This window comes from Lepisosteus platostomus, chromosome 24, assembly GCF_059453375.1.
Source record: "Lepisosteus platostomus isolate fLepPlt1 chromosome 24, fLepPlt1.hap1, whole genome shotgun sequence".
Lineage (NCBI taxonomy): Eukaryota > Metazoa > Chordata > Actinopteri > Semionotiformes > Lepisosteidae > Lepisosteus > Lepisosteus platostomus.
Window position 1 is genome coordinate 13,639,629 of NC_142634.1, and position 24,526 is coordinate 13,664,154.

The following is a 24,526-nucleotide window of genomic DNA, read 5'->3' on the forward strand; positions in this document are numbered from 1 at the left end:
ATTGTATTTGTTTTCCTCGCCACAAGAAGATAACACTGAAAACCTTTCAATCAATTTTGGTAGTGTCAAGATGGTCGCCTATTAATTCTGGAAGCGTGCCTCTTCATTTGATGCCCTGGGTCTCCGCAAAAACACGATCTCAAACAGCACTGAAGGAACACACACACTAAACTAAAATGAGAGTCTGTGTTTTATACGATTTTGTTTCCACGCTTATTTGTTTTTTTTTGTTGTTGTTGGGTTAGTTTTAAAGGAATTACAAATGAAAGAAGGATATGGGATATTTTTAAGCAGGAGATAGCTTGGACGACCCCAATTCTCCCGAGTCAGCGCGCATGCGGTGTGAGCAGCTTAAATCACTCCGGGAGCCCTAAATGTGTCAGACAGGCAGCCAGAGACTCGGCAGGAAGGAATTGGCGGATTTCATAGCATTTTTTATTTATTTGTCGATATTCTCTTACAGATAACCACGTCTCTATCTATATATATTTTATCTAAAACAAGCCCCACATACCATGACTGAACAATCAGCGCTGCTTCTTCGAAAACAGCTGGCAGGTTAGTGAGAGCGACTCGGTCTGGAGACGAGATCGAGGTTTTAGCAGGATGTGTTGTTTACAAGAAGCAGTTATTCTTGAACTTCAGCTTTTTCCTTCGTGTGAGGGATGAGTTTTTTTTTTAAGCTTTCTTTGCTAGTGCCAAAGTGTTTGTGTAACGCGGTAGCGGGTGATAACGACCTAATTCGGTTGTTGGTTTTTTTTTCCTTTTAAAAAAATGTGGCTGGTTGGCGTATCTTATACAGTAGTGAGATTTAGCTCCTCTCTTTAGCAGGCTGCACGTTGGTCGTGGTTTAGGACGGATTAATCTTATTGGGTTGTTTAAGAGTTCCAATTTGTTTTTTTTCCCCCAACAAAATTGGTTCTTTAAAAACGAAGCTGGAATCGTCGTGCCATTGAACTGTAGAAGCGGTTCAGATGCAAGGAAGTAATTGGCAACTAGCTAAACTTTGGGGTTTTTTTTTTGGTCGATACAACTGCATCATCTGCTCGGCTGGACTCCCTTTTAACGTGCTTAAACGTTTATAAATTACCTGTTACAGCTACAATCTACAACGGGGCCGAGTTGTGTCACTTTCACCGTATCCGTACATAGTTTTAAAATACTAATGTGTCTCTTAAAAAAAAATATCGCGTAATCCGAGTCAACCAGAACTCTCCCACACACAGGTAAAAGCCACACAACCCTTCTGTATTGCGGTTGCTCATTTTTTTAAATTCTAATGTGATTAAGCTGTTTTATTTTTATTTATTTTGTGTCAAGACCTGTGTTTCGAAAGCTGATCTTTTGGCTTTTGCGCAATTTACGCCGTTCCCAGAATTCCAAGTGTGTTTTTTTTGCGGGTGGAAAACTGAGACCCTGAGTCTTCGGCTTGTAGCTCTTTCCCCCTCCAGGTCTGCTCCTCTTTGGTTTTGTGATTCTGACGTTAGGATTAACTTTTAAAATGACTAATACAGAGTACCGCCCCCACCTGGGAGCAAGTGTGGCACAATAATTAGCCGTCTCCTGCATTTCTTGAATACAGCCGAGCAAAAACTCGTTTTGCGCACCTCCAGTTTTTTACTTTTCCTCCTTTTGAAGGGCTTTGACTCAGCATTTTTTTTTTTTATTGAGAGATGCGATGTTGCAGAGATGAACTGCAATGAGAGAGAATTCGACTTAGGATAGAGGATCCTGAGATCTTGCCTGTATGCAGTATGCCGATATTCAGTTTAAACCTTGAATGTGATCTCTCTGAGAAATAATAAGAGCATATTATTCGTACTGTTTCCTTTGGCTCCTGGTTGTCCAGGGTGCCCTTATCTTATGCTCCTGGGTAGTATATGCCCCAGTACAGTTTCCACAGCGATCTAACGTGTATCAGGTTGCTTGACTCATTTACTCTGCATATGTATCCTGTTGGCTGTCTGGTAAGTTTATCCTGTTTGCACTGTGTAACCAGCTGTTCCATCCTACTGGAGGGAAGTGTTTAAAATTGTGTTTGAATTTCAGAGCTCAACAAGAACCCTGTGGAAGGCTTCTCGGCAGGGCTCATCGATGATGATGACATCTACAAATGGGAGGTGGTCATAATTGGGCCACAGGACACGCTGTTGTAAGTGTGGATTTTAAGTGGCTGTCCTGGTGCTGTTAGGGCGGTAGAAACCTGGTCAGATGTCAGACTTTTCCTTCTTTATCCGTTTGCTCTAATGGGAGAAGATCCTAAAAATCCAGGAAGAACAGTAGCTGAGAGTGCATGCAGTTAGAAATGTCCTAGTCATAGAATAAGAACAGGATAGCTTTGAAATCATATGCACATCCAAAAGATTATAACCGTGTCTTTTACTGTATTTAAAAGCCCATGGGAAAAGTGGTCAATGGAACCTGTTTGATCGTTGTTTGGATGAAACAGGGAATTAGAAGAGCCTTTACTCAACTGCTTCTGTTCTTTATCCCTCTGCTCCTACTGTATTCAGTACCTCCATTTACTGTGTATTCTCATTGTGAATATCTTGTGTATTTGTTATTGTTGTTGTTGTCATTCTGTAAAGGGCTTTGAGAAGGCACCTTTAAAGGTGCTCTTTAAAATAGTTTATTATAATAAGAAGAAAAATGAGGTGGTTCATGTTGGAGTTGATGGCTTTCTTACACTCTTTGTCAGAAAAACTTATTTACTAGAGGGCATGCATGTATGTATTGGTTTAATATAGCTGTGATTATAATAAGGAAACTCTATTTTCCTTTGAAACTGTAAAGATAGAGTTCAACTCTGAGGCTTCCAATTTTTGGGAATGTGACCAATCTTCCAATAAAAAAATTGATGGAACAACTTAAAGATGTTCTGCTTCTAGCTTCTTCTAAATTGGTCAGGGAAGTGGTGGCACAAATAGTTTAATTAAAAAATCTTAATGATTTAACTTTTTAAAGCAGTAAAAAAAAACTAGATCCAGTTAAAAGATGTAAAATGCAATATTTTACTCGTGCTTATCTGGGAACGATCAGACAATGTGCATCAGGCTGAAGATAGACTAAAGTCCTATATTAAATACTGAGATAGACCTGCAGGACCTGATGATATTCTACCAAGTCTGCTCAAGGAAATGAGATGTTATTAATAGTCCATGAGCAAATCTCTTCCATCAGTCTCTCGAGACAGGGGTTGTAGTTGCTGACTGGAAAATTGCTACTGTAGCGCCCATCCATGAAAAGAGTGGTGCAACCACACGCAGTTATATCTTCGTTTGTAACTTCATGTTGTTGGCCACATGACAAGATGAGCTGAATTGCATCAGTAGTGATTGCCTACAGATGGCCAACACCATCTTTATCTTTCTTTTAATGCAGCGAAGGAGGGTTTTTCAAGGCTTATCTGACGTTTCCTTATGACTATCCCTTGCGGCCTCCAAAGATGAAGTTCATTACTGAAATCTGGCATCCTAACGGTAAGGTTACTAGTTATCTATCGATTGTGTGTGGAAGTGCTGTGTGCATTGGTTTATGGACATGTTCTTTTTCATTTACCTTACTACCTGTCCAAGAGACTTGCACATTTCTTGTAAAGAAAGAACATACTGTAAAATATTAAAAGTACCACATCCTGTTTTTGTTAAGTGCAACTATCAGGCAGGAGTGATTGAACAGTACAATTGAAAGCACCCTCAGATACAGAGGTGGATAGTAACAACTTACTGTCCAGTTTACAGGTTCAATTTATAACACTCATTAGCACAGACTAATTGAAATGTCTTTTACCAACACTGGTAGTGTTACTCTGGGAAGGTTCGTCTTGAAAATCCATGTGAATCTCTCAAGACCTAATAGTGAAGTCTATTGCTACAAAGTGACCCGTTAGAAACGAGTATTGTCCCTCCTGCTCTGGTTTGCATTGTCTTCAGCTGCCATTCTGGATGTTTCTCAGTCACTCAGAGACAATGCCTGTTGGACTGGAATGACATCATGCATTGGATTCAACACTCTCACTGCTCCGATGTTTGATGGTACTATACTGTTTTATCATTTTTAACATGCTGATCCTTTAAACTCTTACCCAGTAACTCTAAATGGTTGGCATGCTTGAATCTGTTTATGGAAATATCTCAGCTGGTTTCTGGTTAAGATTAATTGTGGTAAACTGAAACTCTGAAGCAGCACCGTATAAAATGTATTGATAACCAGTAAAGACGGTGGGTGTCAGGAGTGAATTCCGTTTGCTGATGTAGCCAAGACCAGGTGACCCCTTTCAGCTCCTGAAATTCACGTCGCGGCCACTTGAAAAGGCAACCACAGCAATCGCCCGCCAGTGGAATTCTTGCACGACAGCTCCTGGTCAGAGCTGGTGGCACCTCGGAAAACCTTTAATGTGTCATCCTGGATTTGAACCTAAACGGACCACCTGTCACTGATCCCAATGAGAAACGGTTTTGCAGAAGTACCCGTCTTTAGCTGCGAGGAAGAGCACCCTTTTAAGTCTAAACTTTTTGCTGGTTTTAGAACGTTATTTCATCATTCTTTCTTTGTTTAGGGAACAAAGAAGTTGATCCCACTAGGCTGTTGTCAGATTTAAGGGATTTGATCTCTGTGCCGGTGAATGAGGGAGCTGACTGGTGTGTTCCGCATGACGGATCCGGTGTCTCGCAGGGCTCCACCCGTCCCAGTTCTGCCCCAGGGGGGTGGTTCCGCTGGGTTTCTCACTGTGGTATGCTCTCCCCCCCCGGCCCAGTGGCGAAGAACGGGGACGTGTGCATCTCGATCCTGCACGAGCCCGGGGAGGACAAGTTCGGCTACGAGAAGCCCGAGGAGCGCTGGCTGCCCATCCACACGGTGGAGACCATCATGATCAGCGTCATCTCCATGCTGGCCGACCCCAACGGCGACTCTCCAGCCAATGTGGACGCCGCGGTGAGCTCCGGCCCTGGCGGCACAGCTCGGGGGTCCCGAGCTTGATTCCAGCTTGGGGTGCCTGTATGGGAGAAATTCTCTTGTTCCGTCACGTGGGTTGTTGCTATCCATGTCCCCAAACCATGTGAGTTAGGTCTGACTGGTTACACTCAAGAGTCTCTTTCTGGGAGGAGAGGGCTGTTCCCAGTTCCCCTATTCCTATTCCACTGCTGAGAAACCAGACAAATAAGCATGATAGGCCCAGTGGTTTAGTAGTAATACAGTGATCATGCCAGTGATAATTTAAGCAATTAAAGACCTTTGGGTGGCTTTGAATTCCAGGCAGTAAGGTGACACAGTGGTTAGCATTTCTGCCTAACAGCACTGGGGGTCCTGGGTTCAATTCCTGGGGAACTATCTGTGTGGAGTCTGTGTTCTCCCTGTGTTCATATGGGTTTCCTCCCGAAGACATACTCCAACCCTGTATTGGATAAAACGGTTAGAAAGTGGATGGATGGAGTTATGGGTCTTGCATGTTTTGACCCAAATCTTCAGACCCCAAAGTATGCGCTGCTGTCTGTATGCACTCAAACACGCTAAACACTTGTGAAGGGGTGGGCGTGACTGTTAAAGTGGTCCCTTAATTTTTTTTTTCTAGCTAAGCCTGTGATAAATTCCCTCAGGGTAATGTCTTGTTTTTGAAGGCTGAGATGAAATGTAAGATCGCCGTGCTGTCTGCCTTCTGCAGAAAGAATGGAGGGAAGACCCCAATGGCGAATTCAAGAGGAAGGTCGCGCGCTGTGTGCGGAAGAGCCAGGAGATGGCTTTCGACTAGACCAGTCTCGTCTCCTGACTGTCTGAGATGCAAGGTGAGTAACTCTAAGAACAGTTTTATAAAAACTCAGGCTCTTGGTTTAGCAGCTAAAGGCACAGTAACAATTCTGTAATGTTTTATTTCTTCTTCAGCATAACATGGCATTTCATTAAGGTTTCAGAATAAGCAAGTCTGTGTTAGCAGGAATGGCAGTACTTTACTGCATTATCATTGTGTGCTTTAACCTTTAGCATGGAATGAAGAAGGGATGGATAATCTGTCATTACAAAGCTTGTCCTTCTTGTGTTTTGTGTACCGAGGTAGGGTAAGGTATTAATTCACTGTACATGATTGTCTGCTTTGAATTAGTGGATCAAAGAATTCTTTTTTCTTTTAAACAGATTTAGGAAATTACTCTTCCTGAAGAAATTATCTTGATCTTCAATAAAGGCTATGTGTTTTGCACCCTTACTTTCACTGTTTTGGGAAGGGCAATTCGAAACTAGCCACACTGGTTGTTCTGAAATATTTTTTTGCATTGTGAAGAAAGCAAGCAACCAGCTGAATATCTTTGCTTTCCTACCTGGAATTGTACATTTAATTTATTTATTTTGAGGATTGTTATAAACCGTGTAAGATATCACTTCTGTAAATTAACTTGCTTTTTTATCTGCCACTAAACCGTTTCTACTTTATATCAGGTTTCTTATGCAATTTCTTGGGTTTTCAATTGTGGTGCTTGAAGAGACTGTGAAACAGATTTAAAACAATTTCTCAAACTCTTTGCTTGTTTTCCCTGACTGCTCAGGGGGCACTCTTGCAAAATGCATTGGTTTTTCTCCCACCAAGGCTGCAACATTTTCAGTTACTCACAGCTGCCTTAATTTGTTTTTGGGAGGTATCCTGTAAAAATACCAGGCAATAGTTAGAGTGTGCTTCTGCTGTCAGACTAGGCCCCAAACTGTCAAAATGCAGCCCCTAGGTAACCACGGAAACAGACTAGATTTTTCCCCTGCTGTCAAACCAGTTTTTCCCTCTGTGGCTCTGAAAAACGAGTCCAAGAAAAGAAACTTTAAGATGAGCAAAAATAATAGTGCAGATGAGCCCCAAAAAATGCTGAACTTGAGTTTTTTTTTTTTTTTACACCTCCATGGATTCACCTTGAGCTTCTCTTGTGCATTCATGAAGGGATTTGTTCATCTTTCTCTGCTGCATTTGAAATGAGTGTGGGTTAGACTTGCACAGGAATGTGTCTCTCCAAGCTCAAACACTTTGGTTCCGTTCTGGGTTTTTTTTTTCTCCCAAATTTGGCAGAAGCACACTTTAGCACGGCAGTGACGTGTCTTCATGATTTTGACTCACTGGGTAATTACACTTAAAAGCTGGCTATGTAATCTGCTTTTTCTTTTTAAACCCTGTGTCTACTGCTATGTTTTTCTTTCTGTATGTGTGTGCGACATGCTACAGCAAAAATTGCTTAGCAAAGGAAACCCAAAGTGGAAGAGCAGAATGCAGGTCAAGGTGTGTACTACTGCACTACAGTGTTTGCAAAAGGTCTGGTGTAGAGCCTTGAAAAGTCTTAGAGGTGTCATTTGTACAGGAATAGTGTGCAGGAGATCTTTTACAGAATGCCTTTTCATGGTGATCATCTTGAAAAGCATTTTATGAAGTCAATTTTCTGTGGACCGGGTGCATTCAATGTACTATTGCATTGTGAAACAGAAGGGGCGATTGCAAAACGGTGCATTTGGCATCTCCCATTGCTGAGATAAGACCTTGCAATTTGATTCAAATTTAATCGAATAATTAGTTAGCAGGTTGTGCCAAAGAAATGAAAAGCAGGCATTTGAATGGCCTTGCAACGGGGCATTGTAATTTTCCATTTTAAGTAAGAAATCCAGCAAAAAGAAAACCTGTAGCAATGGCGGGGGGAAATAACTGCTTTCAGAGGTGCTTCATGCTCCTATACAATATATCGGGTATTTTAAAAAGCTGGCATACTGACAGGTTTAGGTCTTTAGCTGTTTTTCATTGTTTTTGGATTAGAGAGAACACACCAGCATTTATTTTGATTTTGGACACTGAAGCCTCCCAAGATGTCAGGTTGTTGGTAAATGATCAGATGATGTACTGGATGTTTAAAAGTCTGCATGCTGGCAGCTGGTATTTGCATTGATTTGCGTTTCGCAAATCGCTTTTACGCTGTTTTCAACCCCTTCTTATTTTTTGAATATCACTTTAAAGTAATTAATGTTGTAAAGTATTTTTTTTTACATTGGCTGCCACTACAGACTGGTCTACACTGTACGCGTTTGAAAGATCACAAAGCAATAGAATTAAAAAAAAAAACAGCATTTATTTTGTTACTTTTTAAGTTTTAATGTTACTGGGGGCAGTGATCTTATTTGTTCTCCCACCAGATTAATTGTTTGCTGGTCACTCTGGTTTGATAAATTTTACCTTTTCCTTTACCCCCCCTTTCCTGTTGTATTTTTGTGTAAATTGTATTTAATCTGAGCCCAATAAAATGTGTAAAACCTCTTTACTTGCAGTTTCTTTGCTGTGCTATAACAGGAGCTCCTGGTGGTGCCCATTTTACTTTAAATTCTCTCTTTGGGGAAACCAAGGTTATTATATTTGAAATTAAACCCCACATTCTGGCTTTCTAAACATGTTTCCTCCATTCAGCCCTTACTTTCAAGTGCTTCCTGATGGGAGCTGTAACAAACAGCCCCTTTTTTTACTATCTCCAACAGATTATTGCTGTCTTTACCTCTGATTAGGATCAGTGTTGGAAAGGCAGACCTGCGTGCAGTTCTTTAAGCACCTGGAGCAGGTTATTACTGCTTAATAATCTTAGTAATTTTTGTTGCATTTAATCTAATTATACATCTAAAAGCATAGGCCCAGCCCATCTGCCATCAACACTTGTACACCCAGAATCAGGTGGTAGGTTTCATTTACAAGGAAGCTAACAGCTAACACCTCTGTCTTGCTGTTTTGATTTAATCCATGCTTAAGTGACAGTCTTAAATTAATGATGGGGTGATGTTCTAATGGATTTAAACCTTCATAAAGATGGTCATCTTCATGGACTGTAGCAACCTTGTATCACTCTGACCACAAAATGCTGACTTTTTAAAGGGTACTGTTTCAGTGTCATCCATGGAAATCTGACCATCCAAAAGAATATTTATTGAAATGAATCAAGAACAAAGAACATGTGATACAGTCATCGTATAACTTTAAAAGTTGAAGGGCATAGCATCTGATTTTCAGAAGCAGTAGAGATAAGATGTTATATGAGTGACAGGTATGAAACAGCATTTGGGAATTTTAGCACGCACAAAAAACGGCAATTTCTTAACTAAGCTGTTTAAAACACTTGAATTATTACTTTCATCTGTATCCTGTTCTTGTTAAGCACCAGCTCAACATTATAACAGAGAAAGCCCAAGTTATACACTTATTTCAGTACATCCATACACGGTATAAAAATGATCTTGGAGGACAAATATGCACACACACAGTTGTAGCCTAGCTGCAGAGAGCAAGAGTGGGTTTTACTGCCCTGGAGCAGAAAGGCTCTTGTTCATGAACTGCTTCTTCACAAAGCAGGTCCACCACTGCAACAAGAAGAGAACAGTGCATTACTGGACGACACACAACCATTGCCAAACTGTCATTATGAGAATGATACTGGGTAGCTCAGTGGTTAGCAGTGCTGCCTCACAGCACCAGGGACCCTGGGTTCAATTCCTAGCCTGCTGTCTGTGTGGAGTTTTTATGTTCTCCCTGTGTTTGCATTCATTTCTTCCCATAGTCTAAAAGCATACTGTTAATGAGCATCTGGAAAAATGAGCACTGGTGTGTGCGTGTGGCAGTTAGAAAAAGTATTATAATTAATACAGTAAAAAAACTAATTGTATTGAAATGAGTACTCTCACCACAAACAGTGGGACAGTTTTACTTCCCCCACACTAGTCATCTGTGCCCATGGTATACAAATCATCATTCCCCATGCCTTTCAGTTTCCAACTGCGTACTCTACATGGCCAGCCAGTCAGTGCTATGTTAAGAGGGGCTGGATACAAGAAAAAATCCTAAACCTCCTGAATTAGTATTTTTAAAATGCAGGTCAGAGGTACAGATTTCAGTACCTTCCTTTTCCAGTGTGCCAATTTGTAGAGTAACCTACAAGTTTACAGTACATGTCATGCATGAAGCTACACACACCCAGTATAGCAAGTGCTAGGCTGTTGCAAAGCTTGACGAATAGTCCTCACCTTGCTGGGTTTATCAGTCTGAGGGTCAAAGACTTTTTCACACAGCCTCAAGCCCGTCTCCTGTCTGATCTGCTGCAAGTACGCCCTCATTGTCTCTGTGAACAGAAACGCAAGGTTGACGGACAGTGGAGGTTAAGACACGATTAAAGGGAGGGGCTTCAACTCGAATGCCTGGAAACCTCAAAGGTACCCTGGAAAGAATCAACAGCTCTACCCAACAAAGACAACTGCTAGCTCAACAGGGAACATTATTCTTATTTGTTTACTTTCAAACAAAAGGTCAGGTAAAGCCTTTATTCCAAATTTATACCTGCCCTAATTTTTCCAAAATAAATACCTATAATACAAATATCCTGTATACGATGTGTGTGTAAATAAGGCAGCTCATTTATAAGTCCAATCCCTACTAAAATGTATTCCTATAAGAGCCACATCACTGTGCCAGGAAGGTTTTTAATAAAGAATGGCAGATGAAATACAGGTCTCTACTTTTATGAATGCTATAGTTAAAAACTGTCTTTCAATGTTAACGATGTTTTAGACTTTTGTTCTTGATTTTAGAAATGATTTTTCTGTGGGATTTTACCAGTGTTGCTGCATCCCAGCAAAGCAAGATTCTGGGAAGCAGGTCTGAGCACTGGGCTGCTGCTGCAGGCTGGTGCTGTCCCCTACCTTCCTCCTGCTTGTCAGCCGGCTTGGCGTACATGGCGTTCAGAGGGAAACCCGGTTCTCCTGGAATGGGGAAGCTGGTGATTCCCAGCGTGTACATTTCCTTCTCTCCCTGGCCTCTGGAGTTGCACTGTAGACAACCGCAACCAGGTCACAATCAACAGCTGAAAACCAGCCAACTCCACTCTTGCAACACATATTTTCTCTTTACCCGGTTGGAGGACCCACAAGGGAATGTTAAATAGGTCTGTATTATGATAAGAGGACGGAGTACCTCTTTCTAATGTGAAATTGGACATTTTCTGTAGCATCCAACTCCACACCTTGTACCACCTGTTCAGTGATAAAAGCACTGTTCGTGCAATGTCATTACTGTATTTCTGTTGCATAGTGCTAGTACCTGAACTAGGCATCTGACAGAACAGACGCTGTCCTTAATGCACTGGCACTGCAAGCCCAGCAGGTTTCAGGGGTCCCTATGATGCAGAAGTCACCTGGCTTTCTTCTAGCTCGGACAGCACTTGGGTAACTGCGTGCATTCACCTGGGCAGTTCTGATCCTGATTGATTAATGCTATAGGCCAGGTTCCCATTAACAATCCATAGTCTATTTGACTCCAGTAGAGGAGTCTCTCATCTTGCCCACAAAGAATGACCCAACGATCAATACATGCAATGTCTTCTGAAGATTTTTGATAGGGGATAAGACTATGAACTAAATGGTCCAACCTATGAAAATTATTAGTAATAAGTCCTAAACAAAGTTCCAGATTTGGTTTGGTGTTACAGTAGAAAGTTACTGCATGATCCGTGCCTCTCTCACCTTCTGAAGCTTCTTGAGACATTCCGAAATGTACAAAGTCACGTAGATTAAAGTCCGGTCAGCTTCATTCTGCAAAGGAAATCAAAAACAAACTTTTTAACCCATTTTAAAAAACAAAGCAGTTTTTCTTGGCTCCATTCAACAAGCAGTTGAGTCTTTTGATTTAACTAGGAAGTCCAAACCTTTTTGACTTTACTAACCTCCAGAACAATGTGCTTTAACCTCTTATAGACAAAATCACCTCCAACCTGACTGTGGCAACCAGTAATTGAACATCAAAGGAATATTTTTCCCCAATATATACATTCAAGACGAACAGTACAGCGTGCTGTAACTCTGAAAGGAAGAACTGTGGTAAATACCCAGTACAGCTCTTGTCTCTCTATTTGATCAAGCTCAGGGCATTAATGAAGGGAGAATAGTTTCTGAACTTCACTGGAGGAGCTGCAGTGGGGCCCAGATGGAGAGCTATGATTAGACTCTGAGGCATGGGGTCCTGTTGCAACTGAGACAGGCCCAGACAGGTAGGCACCTTTCCCTCCTGGAGGAGGCAAGAAGCAGCTGTGAGCCGAGGGCAGAGGGAAACGCCCACTCCTGAGCGGAGCTGTGCTCTGGTCACAGGAAAACACACCATCCCCACTTCCTGCAGGGGTACTGCAACAGTTACCCCATCATGCAGCAGTACCTCATGAGCAATTTCGGACAACGTAAAAAACGAGTCAGACCACAGAATGTCTTGGTAATCACACCCACACGAAAATTGTTAATTTAGGAAAGTTAATCATCTTGTTTGATTAAATAATGTAGCATTATTACAATGGAGCACAAATTACAGCTGAATGATTTTACTGCACAGACTGCATGTTCTCTGAGTGCAATACTAGTCAAACCAGACAAGTAGCCAGGATCATTCCCTCTCTTTTTCCGTCAGAATGAAACTTCACGTTTCATGATTCTATTCATTTGTGTAAGACGACTTGCCTGAACACTAAAAACTGTTTAAGAGACGGACAACGTCACATTTTAAGGGATCAAAGAAAATTTGAAGAAATCGTTCCCGATTTTAACAGGCTCGTACTGCTGTGCTTTACACAAACTCCTTTTCAATAGAAGAACGCGTTTTGTTTCTATTCGCCTACGTTAACAATATAAATGCAAAGGTGGTGTGTGCTCATGTGCTACATGGGGGGTATTTTCACTTACCTTAATTTCATAATTCTTGAAGAAGACATTGGCTTTGAAGTAGTAGATGGCTTCGTCAATGATGTCAGAATCTTTGGCTAAGACGGGGGAGAATGCGTGTATGTTAAGCGAACTGAATTTAAAAAATCAAATGGTGATGGGTAAAAAAAAACAAACAAACGATGATGATAGCAGCGAATCTTAACATTTCGCATCAGAGAACAAACTTTCAGTAAGAGCAAACTTTCCAAATAAGGAAGCCAGAGACGTTCGGGTCGTGACGTCACAACCATGCAGGTCTGGTTTTGACACGCAGACGCGAACAAACCGCAGAAAAGTCAGGCGGACGGAAAATATCTGCCCGTGCATAGAGACACACGACAGTCCAGTCGCCAAGTCTGATCATGTAAAATCGACGTTTGTTTTTTTTTTGGGGGGGAATAATTTAATCCACCTGTCCACAAGATAAATCTGGAATATACATTAATAGCTGATGTGTGGTGAGCGTTCTGGCGCACTATGGCTGCCGTCGCATCATCCAGGTGGGGCTGCACATTGGTGGTGGTGGAGGGGAGACCCCATTACCTGAAAAGCGCTATATAAGTGTAAGCAATTATTATTATTATTATTATTATTATTATTATTATTATTATTATTATTATTATTATTATTATTATTACATGAAGACATGAGAACAGGAGTAAACATCGCGTAAAGCTGAGCAAAACCATCAGCAACACAAGACGCACTGTTCACATGCCGCGCTACCTTCCAGGTTTCAGGGTACTTCAGACCACCCAGGCTCAGGGGTACTCACTTTCCCTGGGAGCCGGCCCTTTAAACTGGGTTCTCAGGGGCAGCAGAGCCATGTTTCCAATCAGTTTGGTGTCGGGGTCCATCAGGTTCGAATGGTAAGCCTGCACAGAACAGAACAGACATGCACGATCGGCTTCCCCGCACACAAACAAATCACTCCACAATTCAGAGCCCTGTCAGCTGAAGGTAATGAGGATTTAACATTCATCAAACCAACTAAATTACATATTTTGGTGGGATAAAAAATGATACATCTTGAAGTTATTCGAGTACGTCGGAAGTCAGTTTTAACCCCCGACTGTTGTTTGAAAAAGAAGCATTTTATACTTGGGGATTAGGAAGTGTTTCAAATAAACACCCGTAAGGTGAAGCTTCTATGCGTTGAAGTGCGGGTACTTCTTTCCTCCGTTGCCCTGTGCAAAACGTGCTTCGTTTCCCTGTGTGCAACGCAGCTTATTTTTTACTTTTAAAAACCAAAATGTTAAGTTGAATAATTTAAAATTCCTACTGGGCCCGATTCACTTCCTGAAAAAAAACCTATAGATTGACTACTGTAGTCGCTCCCAGTGCCTTTTCACATCCGTTTCGTTAGCTACAAAAAGCCATGAAATAAACCAACAGTAATTAAAAGCAGGCTCATACACCTACGAACATGAACTAAATTAACTAGCAAAACTTACCGGCATTTTGAACCTGTATTTTCTCCTGTTAACACCGATAAAATGCTGTCAGACCGGCGCACAACACTTCCGCTGTCCCACCCAGAATCTGCACCAGCAGGAAGTGACAAACCGCTTCCACCTTCCAGCTGTAAGTGCACCGCACTGCCACAAGGTGGCGCACAGCACGATGTACGTTTTCTTAAAACGTGAGATTTTACAGAAGATCAATTGTATCGAAATCCTTAAAAGCACTGAGCTAAAATAAACTCACTGATTTTCGTTTTCGATTTGCGAATTATACAGTTAAGTACACGGATAAACAGAAAATAAAATCCAACATGTTGGATTATTATATAGAAAATAATCAGCTTAATTGTTTAATTGGCTAGCGAGACCTAATCAACTGAGACTTTCCAGGAGCTCGGGTTTTACACCCCTGGACCACCCTCAAGGCCTGGGACATCATACACTGCTGACAACCCATATCTTTAAATTGCTCTAGTCACAGCAGTCGTGACAGGTGTAGCTTAATAATACGGGTCCCTTTATCTTTATGACATACAGAGACGATACCAAGACTGGCAGACTGAACACCTACTGGAGTTCAATTAAAAGTAAATCAGTGGTTAACAGAATTGTCGTATCTTGGAAAGGGCTTTATGTGAATATATTTAAATAGAAATTAAAGTGATGTTCTCTTTTCCATTTAAATGAATTTGATCACGACTGGAAGATGTGCTGTCTTTTGACATTGTGTTTGAATTATCTTGAGTCATAATATATATATTAATCCATTAGTTTTATTATCCTTTAAAATAAAGAGCATGTGATAATGTGTGGGAGTTGTTTTGCAGTGTTTTTCTTAATCAAATTAGATGCTGTATTCTTCCAAAGAAGTTAACTGTGCAAGAAGCACCGAAAGTAACTTCAGCATAAAACCACTCTATGAAAAAACAGGAAGCTGGAAATTGATTTTCTCTAAAGAAATAATGTACTGTAAAATATCTCATTTATAGCATTATACAGGATAATTAAGATGTGTGATTCAGAACAGAAAATGTAGAAACACGTCTCTAGATCATGTGCAATGCTAGAATCAAGAGGTGGCTTTGCAGTCCATCCGTCTTGTTTTGATTGCTAGATCATTGCAAGTAGCTAATTGATGAGAGAATCTCAAGCAGCTGTTTTCTGAAGGGAACCAGTGTCTCAGCTTCAGTATTGCAGCTGGGTAGCTTGTACCAGACTCCTACAAACCTTGACATCAGAAGTGCCATCTGGCCCCTGATTTAAAATACACTTCCCCTCAGTTACCATTTGCACCCTATAGGTTGTTTCAATGTCAATTATTTTATTAATAAAATATAAATTTCCAAACCGCAATTCAAGATTAAATTAAATTACTAACCATGAACTCCCACACTAAAAAAAAAAAAATCCATACATTCCACAGGCCCATACCTCCCCACCCAGACCCTTGTGACAAAGCTGAAGGTCTCATACTTCAGAAGTCCAGTTCTGATCCTGGAGAGAAAGACATGCAAGGGTTCCCAAACAACACAACACAACCAGTTGCTGGAATAATTAAGAATATTCATGGTTAATGGGTCCTGTGATGTCTGAAAGACTTGGGGCACCCCAGGGCCAATGCTGGAATCTACTGCAGTGATAAAAAGCATTACTATTAAACAACTCTTTACATTTCAATCATCTAATTAAAAAATAAAATGCAAAACAACATTTGTACCTCTGAATGCCCACATAACAGGAAAGACAAATGTCTTTAAAAATCCATCTTGGTTGGTTTGAACAAAGTTTCAGTTCAGTGTAAAAGGATAGAAAAAAGTCCCTATTTGCCGTGAAACAATAAATAACCTAAATAAAATCTGCCAAGGAACTGACAACAAGGCAACAAGAGTTCTGGGGGCAGGAGGGTGTGTTCACTTGAGACCCTAGTCCTCCTCTTCCTACCAGGCTTGTCAGGTTCACAGCGGACGAAATGAATCAGATAACTGAAGACCTTTTTCAAGCTACTCCAGGTAAGGACCATGAGACTCGTGCTGGGCAACCCGGCATTACATAGGCAGTAGATATCAGAGGTTTCCGTTTCTATAAAACAGAAGGACATTTAAAAGATGACGGAGGCATCGGCTCAGTGCGGGAGTCCTGTTCGGAGTCTTTCAGGAGATGAGGAGCCAAAGCAGAATGTCACTGGCCGGCATCTGCTGCCTCTCCTTCCTTCTCTTCATCTCATTCCCCCAGTTTGTCCTGGAAGAACTCATCACAGTAGGGACTGGAGTCTTCATCAGGCTCAGGCTCCTGGAATGGACAACAGTAAGGTTCCCACACAATCAGACTGCAGAAAGGGCACAGACTTGTTACTTAAAGAGGTTTGAATGCAGTTTCAATGAATTGTGGGAAGTTAACCTTGGATACACGCTTCCAAAAAAACAGCAGGACACACAACCTACACTGTGACCTAAGACAAAAGTATCTAAAAGTGGTTTTGATTTCACTGAATATGAGGAATACAAAAAATGCATATTATGAATGACACAATCTCCAAAATTAATCCTGAAGGTTCATTATGATTGTAAATATCTCAGAATGCATTTCTCGAGAACAGTGTTTACTTCAGAGCTCAACTCACAACGCTAAATAACACGGATCTCCAAGCAGCAGGTGACTGCTGCATCAATTACCTTGGGCTCCTTGAACTCCAGGTCCTCCCCGTACTGGATGGACAAGTCGATGTGCTGCAGCACGATGCCTATCCCCTCCTCGTCTGTGCGATCGAAGGGAAGAAACCGCACCATGCTGTAATCGTCAATCTGCACACAGAGACCCCAGGACAGCTCAGACACACCCGCCACCCAGTGTAATGACAGATTTTATTTGACATCTCACTGCATTCCTGTCTGACAAACAGATGTTTTCTGCTCCTTTTCTGTTCAACCTGCTTATCTAATGCATTTAGGTGCCAGTCTTTCTGCCTCCGATGCTTGGCAAATCTGCATCTTGTTTCAGTAATTCAAAGCACTTTTGTACCTTTGCTATTACTACTGTAATGCAAAGTGTGGTATCCAAATAGAAAGGACATGTGGGTATTTTTTTTAATAATCTAATATCCTCTATTTCCTTTAATGCAGAAAGCACTGTATTATCAATAACAATATCTGAAATGAGACAAATGTATTAGGGTTAAAATTTAAAAAGGAAAGCCAAAAAGTTTTAGGTTGTGAGATTCTAGGAAAACTGTGTTTTTTGTTTAGCTATGGATTTGAAATGAGGAAGATCCCCAATTCCTTCATCACAAATTCAGGGAGATAATGTTGGCAGATCATTATTGTGAAGGTAAATTAATTATAATTATGAATTAATAATACATTTAACTTTTCTTCATATATATATTTGAATACATTATTCACTGAATATGCAGAATTTTAAATGCTCTTACCAAACCACAGATAGCCTTAGTCAGCTTCTTGAACTTTTTACTTCTTAGCGTGAGAGAATTATCTTCAATCATAGAGTACATATCTGGGTCTAAATATCTAAAAGACATGGAAGGAAAAATATCAAATCCTTTTTACCATTCTAAAATAAAATGCTAGAAAAGTCAACACATTAGTAATTTACAAACACAAAGGGGGTAGCAAAACCTTTGTTAAAATTCCATTATTTTTGACTTGACGTTAACAATAAAAAAAGAATGACTATGTAAAGGACCTTTTCTTTTTTAACATTTAATCCTTTATACAATAAAATTAATCATCCATCTATCCTCTAAGTGCATCTTCCAATCCAGGGTCACGGAGGAGGCAAATCCTTCCCCAGCCAGCAGGGGCTCAGCCAGACAGACAGACACACTCACAGGGCCAGCTGTCCAGGAAGTCAATCAACCTACCAGCATGTTTTTGGATTGTGGGAGGAAACCTGAGCACCCAGAGGACACCCACACAAACACGGGGAGAACACACACACAGATAGCACCTGAGGTCTGGAACTGAGCCCAGCACCCCAAAGCAACGAGGTAGTAGCGCTGGCCACTGTACCCCCACGCAGCCCACACAGGGAGGAAACCGTTGAAGCAAATTCTCACTTAAAGACCTAACAAAGTGAATGAAAAGAATAAAAACAAACCAAAATTGCACTGACTCAAGCACAGTATTGGTTCGCTTTTGTACAAAACCTGTCAACCTCAGGTGAGCAACAGATTTGACAACACAGTTTTTCTTTACATGTGCTCTACTTCACCACTACCGCTTCTTCATGACTCTAGGACTTGCTAAAACTCTCTGCTCCCCATGGCTTGAACCTACTTTTCAATTTCCTTCTTAGCTTTCGGACTCAGCAGGTCCATTTTCGTCATGATGTTGACCTGGGGGATCTCCAGGGAAACCATGGCACTGAGAGCCGCCATGACACCAGAGATGAACTGGAAAAGCAATCAGAGGGAAAGTGCTTGTCAAAGACCGGCGGCCATGTCGACAGACAAAGAGCAGAGGCCAGGTTTCTAAAATATATGATCTTCATCGGGATTTCTGAAGCTACGTCAGGAGCTAGGGAACCGAATGTTTCTACTGCAGGAAATGGGGACAGTCAAAAAGACCACTTCAAATCCTGGTACTCTTGTGATCTGAGATTAGCAAAATAGGTTAAACATGGAGAGTTTCTTAGAAAAGAATTTATTTGGTGGTGTGGTAAAATCTTGTGTTGATAGTTTAGAACCAAGATCCACTTTAACAAGCTAATCCTTTTATTGTCCATTTACTTCCACTCTTTTTTGTCAGGTTTAGAGCCATTTGGCCCTTCACATAATGTGCACAGATTTGAAAGAGCAGGTAGCAGAGCTGCAGGAAAGACAGCGATATTTCACGGGGATCCTGGCAGCCTGGGGGCGCTGGTGTCCCGGTGCTGGCTCCTGACCTTGAAGGACTCCACCATGAACTGCGAGTCGACAAGGAAGACGCCGCACACCCGGAACTCCCACTGCTGTAGCTGCTCCACCAGCTGCTTCATCACGGGCAGGTGGGTATACAGCTCGATCTGACCTGGGGGACAGCGTCGAGACACAGGCCTAACAGATGAGTCACTCGGGCATCGTACAGGACGCTGGCATCCCCAGCTATTTCAACCGGCAAGAGCTTCCTGCCGCAGATGAAGCAGGAGAGTGCTGCGCTACCTGGGCAGTCAAACAGGATATAGTCATCCTCCACGTGACCCAGGCACTCCTCCAGCCAGTCGAAGTTGTTGGAAAAATACTCCATGCAGAAAACCAGCCCGCCGTTGGGCCCGAGCCTCAGAGAGTCGTCCTCCATCACATCGTCCACCTGGATCAGCTCCTTGATGTCTGGGGAGGAAAGGATTCTGATGCGCTCATGTGCCTCAAAGGCAGCTTCATTGCTTTTTCACACTACAGTTTGGTTACACGTTTTTCTGCATGGTTCTCAAAGTGAAAGCTATGCCTTCTATAACCACTTCTTCAGATTCAGGGTCAAGGGGGAGCAGGAGTCTGTCCCGGCAAGCAACAGGTGCAAGGCAGGGCACACCCTGGACAGGCCACCAGTCCCACTGCAGGGCAGACATGCTGTACAGACACGCACTCTCATACCAGGGCCCGTTTTTCCGGAATGCAATTAACCAACCTGTAGGTTTTTGGACTGAGGGGAGAAAAGCACACAAACCAGGGGAGAACATACAAACTCTGCACAGACAACACCCCAGGAACTGCCCCACCATGCTGCCCTATGGGTAAAATGCCTAAGAGATTTATCAGGTCTAAGGAGGTAAAGGTATAAGAGACATAAAGATATTCAGAAGGGAGGGCAGTATTTCCTCACCTGCCATGACAGGATAGTCAAAGTACTCCGCAGCAGGGTCCAAGTTTACCACCTGTACAGAGCGGTTGAGGGCCTCCGCATGCTGGACTAAAGTAGAACAATATGTGCTCTAATGGAAAAAAAAACAGACAATCAGTATGCAACAAAGAACAAAACATAGTACATATAAATGGAAGACTTGTAGATCAGTGCCATTTGTACAGCTCTTAATATTTGTTCTCACCAACACTGTTTTCACAGACTTGAAGCCTAAACAGGAGATATGTCAATTTAAGCAAGATCTATATGTATTATACAACTTTCAGAATTAATACTTTTTATTTATAACATCTGTGCTTACCCTTTCTTCTAGAAAGAGTGCTGGGTATACCACATATTAAGAAAGAGGCTTATGTACTGTTAAGAACCAGTTTCTGTAAAATTGTCAATATAGTATTAGAACATAAAAATAGTATGTTGTAATTGTATATATTACTATATCATGAACTATAACAGCAATACAAGCGATGGTGTGCTATTTTAGTATAGGCTCTTTTACAAGAGTTATTGTCTTCAGGTCTTCAATATATCGGCCTTAATTAAATATCAGAGACTACACGTGAAATAGATATGTTTATTCAATTTTCTTAACCAATCAGATGGAAAACATAAAAAGTACAAATAATCACCTTATAGTTTTTTTTTCTAACCGCATTGTACTGATGACAAGATTGTACTTGTGTTAGTAAACAGTTAATTATCGAGACAGGAGAAGTGTAAAAGAAAATTAACGTGGAAAAATTAGTGATAACTAAAGGAATGTTAGTGCTTTTCAATGCATCTTCTAAAAATACCTTGGTCGGTAACTACAGTTCACAGTAGCAACTATAGCAGTTACCTCTGATCAATATTCAACTACACATCGCATTATTTTATTTTAAGCACACAAAATATGGGGGAAATGATTTCGTTGTTCTATACTTAAGTTGTAAAATACCTACTGTATTTCAAAGAGAAAAAACAAATAAAAATCCTGCATGTACTCGTGTCGTCTCCTCACTTCTGAAAGTAGGTTCTCTTACCTTTCCGCTTCCAGCCGGACCCATCACCAGCTGCGCATAACGAGGCATTTTGCTATTTAATCCCTACTCTTTTACAACATTTGACGAATTAGCTCTCCAGTGAAAATAAGTATACCCCCAAATAATATTCGTATCACGCACTTTCCAATCACCTCACAACTTCCGCCCCTCAGAACTACGGGTCCCTCACTGAGTCAAACAGCGCTCCCGCTAAAAGCCAACAGCTTCCAATTTCCAGACAGCTCGTGTATTCTGAAAATGAACTGCTATAAATAAGTTATATGGTGTGATTCAGATTGTTTTCAGTGCAACTATTTAACCCACCTAATAAACAGTTTCCCGATATCGTTTTGTATGGAAGCGTAACTCAAGCGTCGTGAAATTTGAGACTGGGCGCGTTGCAGAAACTGTACTGTGAATAAACTCTTGGCAGGGGGTCACAGCTGTAAATGTGCATTGTACAGTACTCGGTTTTCCGGCGTGCTTATATAATGCATTCAACCTTGTTTTGTCGTTTTCCAGCCGTTCTTATATCGCATTAAAAACAGCTATGCTTTAGCCTTTTGTTGTTGTTGCTGCGCTACTGCGTGCTTTGCTGTTTTGCCTTCATTTCGCAAGCAAGCCTGTTTTTGCAGCTATCAATAGTTCAATAATTTACGGCGCTCTCCAACAACAAAAAAATATTTCACTATGGCAACGAAGATGCTCACACGCAGGCGCACAAGAAGGTGAAGACCTCCGGGGTGCTATTGAATTCGTTGTCCGCAGCTGTGTAGCGATATGGTGATATATTCCCACTGGACATCTACAAAGTAACTTTTTCGTCATTAGAATAAAGGTCTGCAGACATGAGAAAACAAGTGACATTCGTCGAGGAAGGTAATAAAAGGGAGCACTTAACCCAGTACAGCGGCCGTCGTATCTCAGCGACAAGGTAAATACCACCGAACAAGGCTTGCATCCAAACCGTAAGCCAGATAAAAAGTTATCTTATCTTTTTTTCACCGCTTGTTTGTTGATGTTGTTCCATTTAAACATGATGGCAAAAAGTACATGACCGATGCCTACATTTGTTTGTGCAATTTGCATTAGGATGATTAAAACATCATTTATACCGTCCATAGAATATGGGGTCATGTTGCCAGAAACAGTGAAAATTGTATTGATACGAATTCTTTTTCTTATTGTTAATAATGTATTCTTTTCTCGTGATATGTATAGTAGCTGTTTTATGATATCTGATATAGTATGTTTTATATATCTAAAACAGCATGTTTAATACATAAAACAGTATGTTAGATCCATAAAACGGTATGTTTTATATATTCTATGCTCATGTGAATAATTAACTTTTTTTCAATGGAGTTCTTAAAGTTGTTCGTTGGAAGGTTTTTTTTTGGGGGGGTAGTGGTTGGTCAGGATGGGAAATGAAAAAAGAAGGTTTATAAAATGTTTGGGCTGGACACCTGTCTCCTACGATATCCATGACATGTTGGAATGAAAATGGAAAGTTTTTTCCTTTTACTGGGACTCGTGTTTACCAGGCACACACATCCCAATAAATTTAATTTGCTTCATTTTTTTATCTCTGTTGACTAATATTATATGTTATAATGAAATAGTACTACATACTACTCATAAATCTAATAGACCTACTGTACAAATACTTTCTTAAAAAAACTGTACATAACTTAATGTTATTATGTTAATACAGAAGTATAAAAACTGCAATGCTTTAAAAAATGTACTTTCAAAGCATTGCATCAACACTTTCTGAATTAAGTGTTTTGGATGCTTAAACAGGAAATATTCATTGCAACGTGGACATAGGTTAGAGTGCACATTTTATCAATACAATTGTTTATCAATACAATTATCAATAAAATGATGCTCACTGCATGTGAATCTTATTAGGTAACATCTTAATAATAGCGATGATTTTTGTCTTCTTCCTGAAGGTCTGCAGGTTACTGCTACCCACGAAGAAATATACTCACTGGTATGTAACCTTCACAATTTCCTAAACCAGTATGAATGCATTATCAAAGAAAGGTGTAGTTTTGTAGCTAATTGGGTAGACTCCAGTGTTATTTTTCCACATGGCAGTGGCAGTGTCCTGTGTCTTCTGTGAAACTCTATACCCCAGGGCATGCATTTTAACTGCAATGCAAGTGAATAGCTGCAATTGTGAGAGGCTGCTCCTCTTTCTCTTCTACAACACTGCAGAGCAGATCGCCCCCAGACGGAAAGGACTAATTAGGACTGTTGCCAGGCAACCAGAAGCATCGGGACACTTCATTTTTGCATGGTATTATAAATGGAAGGGGCCGTATACAAATTAATGATGCAACATCCCTCAGTTTGTCATAGCTATTGTATTACAGTATGTGAACAAAGCATTAGGATTACGTTTAAGTTCTGCTTTTGAAACAAGCAGATGGAAGGGTTTCTCCATATGAAGCAGTGCTTTGCCTTTGCACAACATTTGGCATGGGGTTTTGTTGCTGACCCAGTGCTTGTAATGGGTTGGGGAATATCATTAAATAAGTAGTCTTAATCAGATACTAAATATCACCTCTTGACACAAGTTTATTATTCTAGCCAATTATTAAAACAATAGTTAGAACATTCCCTATAGTCAAGGAATATTGTGCCAAACAGCACGTTTTCCTGGTTTCTCTAGTACAGCGTTGTGACATGGTAATAACAAGGTGGCAAAAGTAAGAGACAGACGGATATTTTCAATTATTTACAACTAGACATACTTTACTTCTTTGACCCAGATTGGAAATTTGCTTTGCAGGCAGGCAGAAGACATAACACGTTTCACAATCCATTTAACACAACATGGACCCTGTAACAAATAAGAGATATACCTGTATGATGAGGTACAACATAAATCTATATATAAATTAAAATATACAATCAGTTTTCCAAATTGAACAGGTTAATTGATGTGGGAATAAAAGATGACTTAGTTCTATTGCTCTTGAATTTAGGTAGTTTAAATTGACACCCAGATGGAACTGAGTTCTCTATTCAGAAAAACCTGCTACTCAACAGAGAGATGTCTTCCAGCCTGAGGGATAACACAAATAGGCATATATATATATAGGTTCAGGTGGGTAGCTGCATCAGCATGTGTAGGCTGCAAAGGAATAATATATCAACTCCCTGTCTTGAAGCATATAGTCCAGTTCTCTTTAATGTTCAGATAACCAGGACAGATTGCGGTCTCTTGGTCTGTTGAATGAGAGTTTTCTCTTGCAGTTCCTGCTCTCTCTAGTCTAGTTCTTACTCTTTCTACCTGTTTATGGTTATGTTTTGTATGCTCCTGTATTCTGTCTTGGGGCCTAGTCTGCTAATGTCACATCCCCCATGAAGGCTGGCTTAACGATTTCACTTCAATTGGTGTAGTCCTGCTTAGTACAGGACTGAAAACCAGTACAGAAAATTGTTA

The 24,526-nt window shown here is 40.9% G+C and overlaps 3 protein-coding genes and 1 long non-coding RNA gene across 5 annotated transcripts; 1 reads left to right on the forward strand and 3 right to left on the reverse strand.

Moving 5' to 3' along the window:
* The first annotated feature begins 336 nt into the window (after positions 1–336).
* Positions 337–8,269, forward strand: ube2g1b (ubiquitin-conjugating enzyme E2G 1b (UBC7 homolog, yeast)). 2 transcript variants are annotated; one of them, XM_088618744.1, is made up of 7 exons: positions 337–558; positions 2,050–2,152; positions 3,382–3,479; positions 3,933–4,034; positions 4,757–4,935; positions 5,663–5,783; positions 6,130–8,269. In XM_088618744.1, the coding sequence occupies exons 1-6, from the start codon at positions 516–518 to the stop codon at positions 5,747–5,749; spliced, it is 612 nt and encodes a 203-aa protein (XP_088474870.1). In that variant the 5' UTR covers positions 337–515; the 3' UTR covers positions 5,750–5,783; positions 6,130–8,269. The 2 variants fall into 2 exon arrangements, with proteins under 2 accessions (XP_088474870.1, XP_088474871.1); XM_088618745.1 differs by lacking the exon at positions 3,933–4,034 and having other exon boundaries at positions 338–558.
* Positions 8,270–8,902: 633 nt separating this feature from the next.
* Positions 8,903–14,312, reverse strand: arpc3 (actin related protein 2/3 complex, subunit 3). Its single transcript, XM_088618746.1, has 7 exons — positions 14,184–14,312; positions 13,505–13,604; positions 12,709–12,785; positions 11,506–11,574; positions 10,687–10,813; positions 10,015–10,109; positions 8,903–9,354 (listed from the first exon to the last, which is right to left on the reverse strand). The coding sequence occupies exons 1-7, from the start codon at positions 14,187–14,189 to the stop codon at positions 9,292–9,294; spliced, it is 537 nt and encodes a 178-aa protein (XP_088474872.1). The 5' UTR covers positions 14,190–14,312; the 3' UTR covers positions 8,903–9,291.
* On the reverse strand, positions 13,125–13,495 carry LOC148641729 (uncharacterized). The gene is made up of 2 exons (XR_015929885.1): positions 13,376–13,495; positions 13,125–13,177 (listed from the first exon to the last, which is right to left on the reverse strand). It is a non-coding gene; the product is annotated as an uncharacterized LOC148641729 (long non-coding RNA).
* Positions 14,313–15,493: 1,181 nt separating the features above from the next.
* gpn3 (GPN-loop GTPase 3) lies at positions 15,494–21,254 on the reverse strand. The gene is made up of 8 exons (XM_088618731.1): positions 21,067–21,254; positions 20,006–20,114; positions 19,348–19,515; positions 19,092–19,216; positions 18,485–18,600; positions 17,620–17,716; positions 16,865–16,993; positions 15,494–16,481 (listed from the first exon to the last, which is right to left on the reverse strand). The coding sequence occupies exons 1-8, from the start codon at positions 21,112–21,114 to the stop codon at positions 16,413–16,415; spliced, it is 861 nt and encodes a 286-aa protein (XP_088474857.1). The 5' UTR covers positions 21,115–21,254; the 3' UTR covers positions 15,494–16,412.
* Between the last annotated feature and the right edge of the window lie 3,272 nt (positions 21,255–24,526).

Excerpts from the sequence above, each read along its gene's own strand:
- ube2g1b (XM_088618744.1), top strand. The coding sequence starts at position 516 with ATGACTGAACAATCAGCGCTGCTTCTTCGAAAACAGCTGGCAG. Across the intron at positions 559-2,049 it reads TCTTCGAAAACAGCTGGCAG|AGCTCAACAAGAACCCTGTG; the intron begins GTTAGTGAGAGC and ends TTTGAATTTCAG. Across the intron at positions 4,035-4,756 it reads CACTGCTCCGATGTTTGATG|TGGCGAAGAACGGGGACGTG; the intron begins GTACTATACTGT and ends CCCCCGGCCCAG.
- arpc3 (XM_088618746.1), bottom strand. Across the intron at positions 12,786-13,504 it reads AGGGCCGGCTCCCAGGGAAA|CCAAAGATTCTGACATCATT; the intron begins GTGAGTACCCCT and ends CCCCCGTCTTAG. Across the intron at positions 11,575-12,708 it reads TCAAGAATTATGAAATTAAG|AATGAAGCTGACCGGACTTT; the intron begins GTAAGTGAAAAT and ends TTTCCTTTGCAG.
- gpn3 (XM_088618731.1), bottom strand. The coding sequence starts at position 21,114 with ATGCCTCGTTATGCGCAGCTGGTGATGGGTCCGGCTGGAAGCGGAAAG. Across the intron at positions 19,217-19,347 it reads TATCCTGTTTGACTGCCCAG|GTCAGATCGAGCTGTATACC; the intron begins GTAGCGCAGCAC and ends GCTGTCCCCCAG. Across the intron at positions 16,482-16,864 it reads TGGAGTTCAAGGAGCCCAAG|GAGCCTGAGCCTGATGAAGA; the intron begins GTAATTGATGCA and ends TGTCCATTCCAG.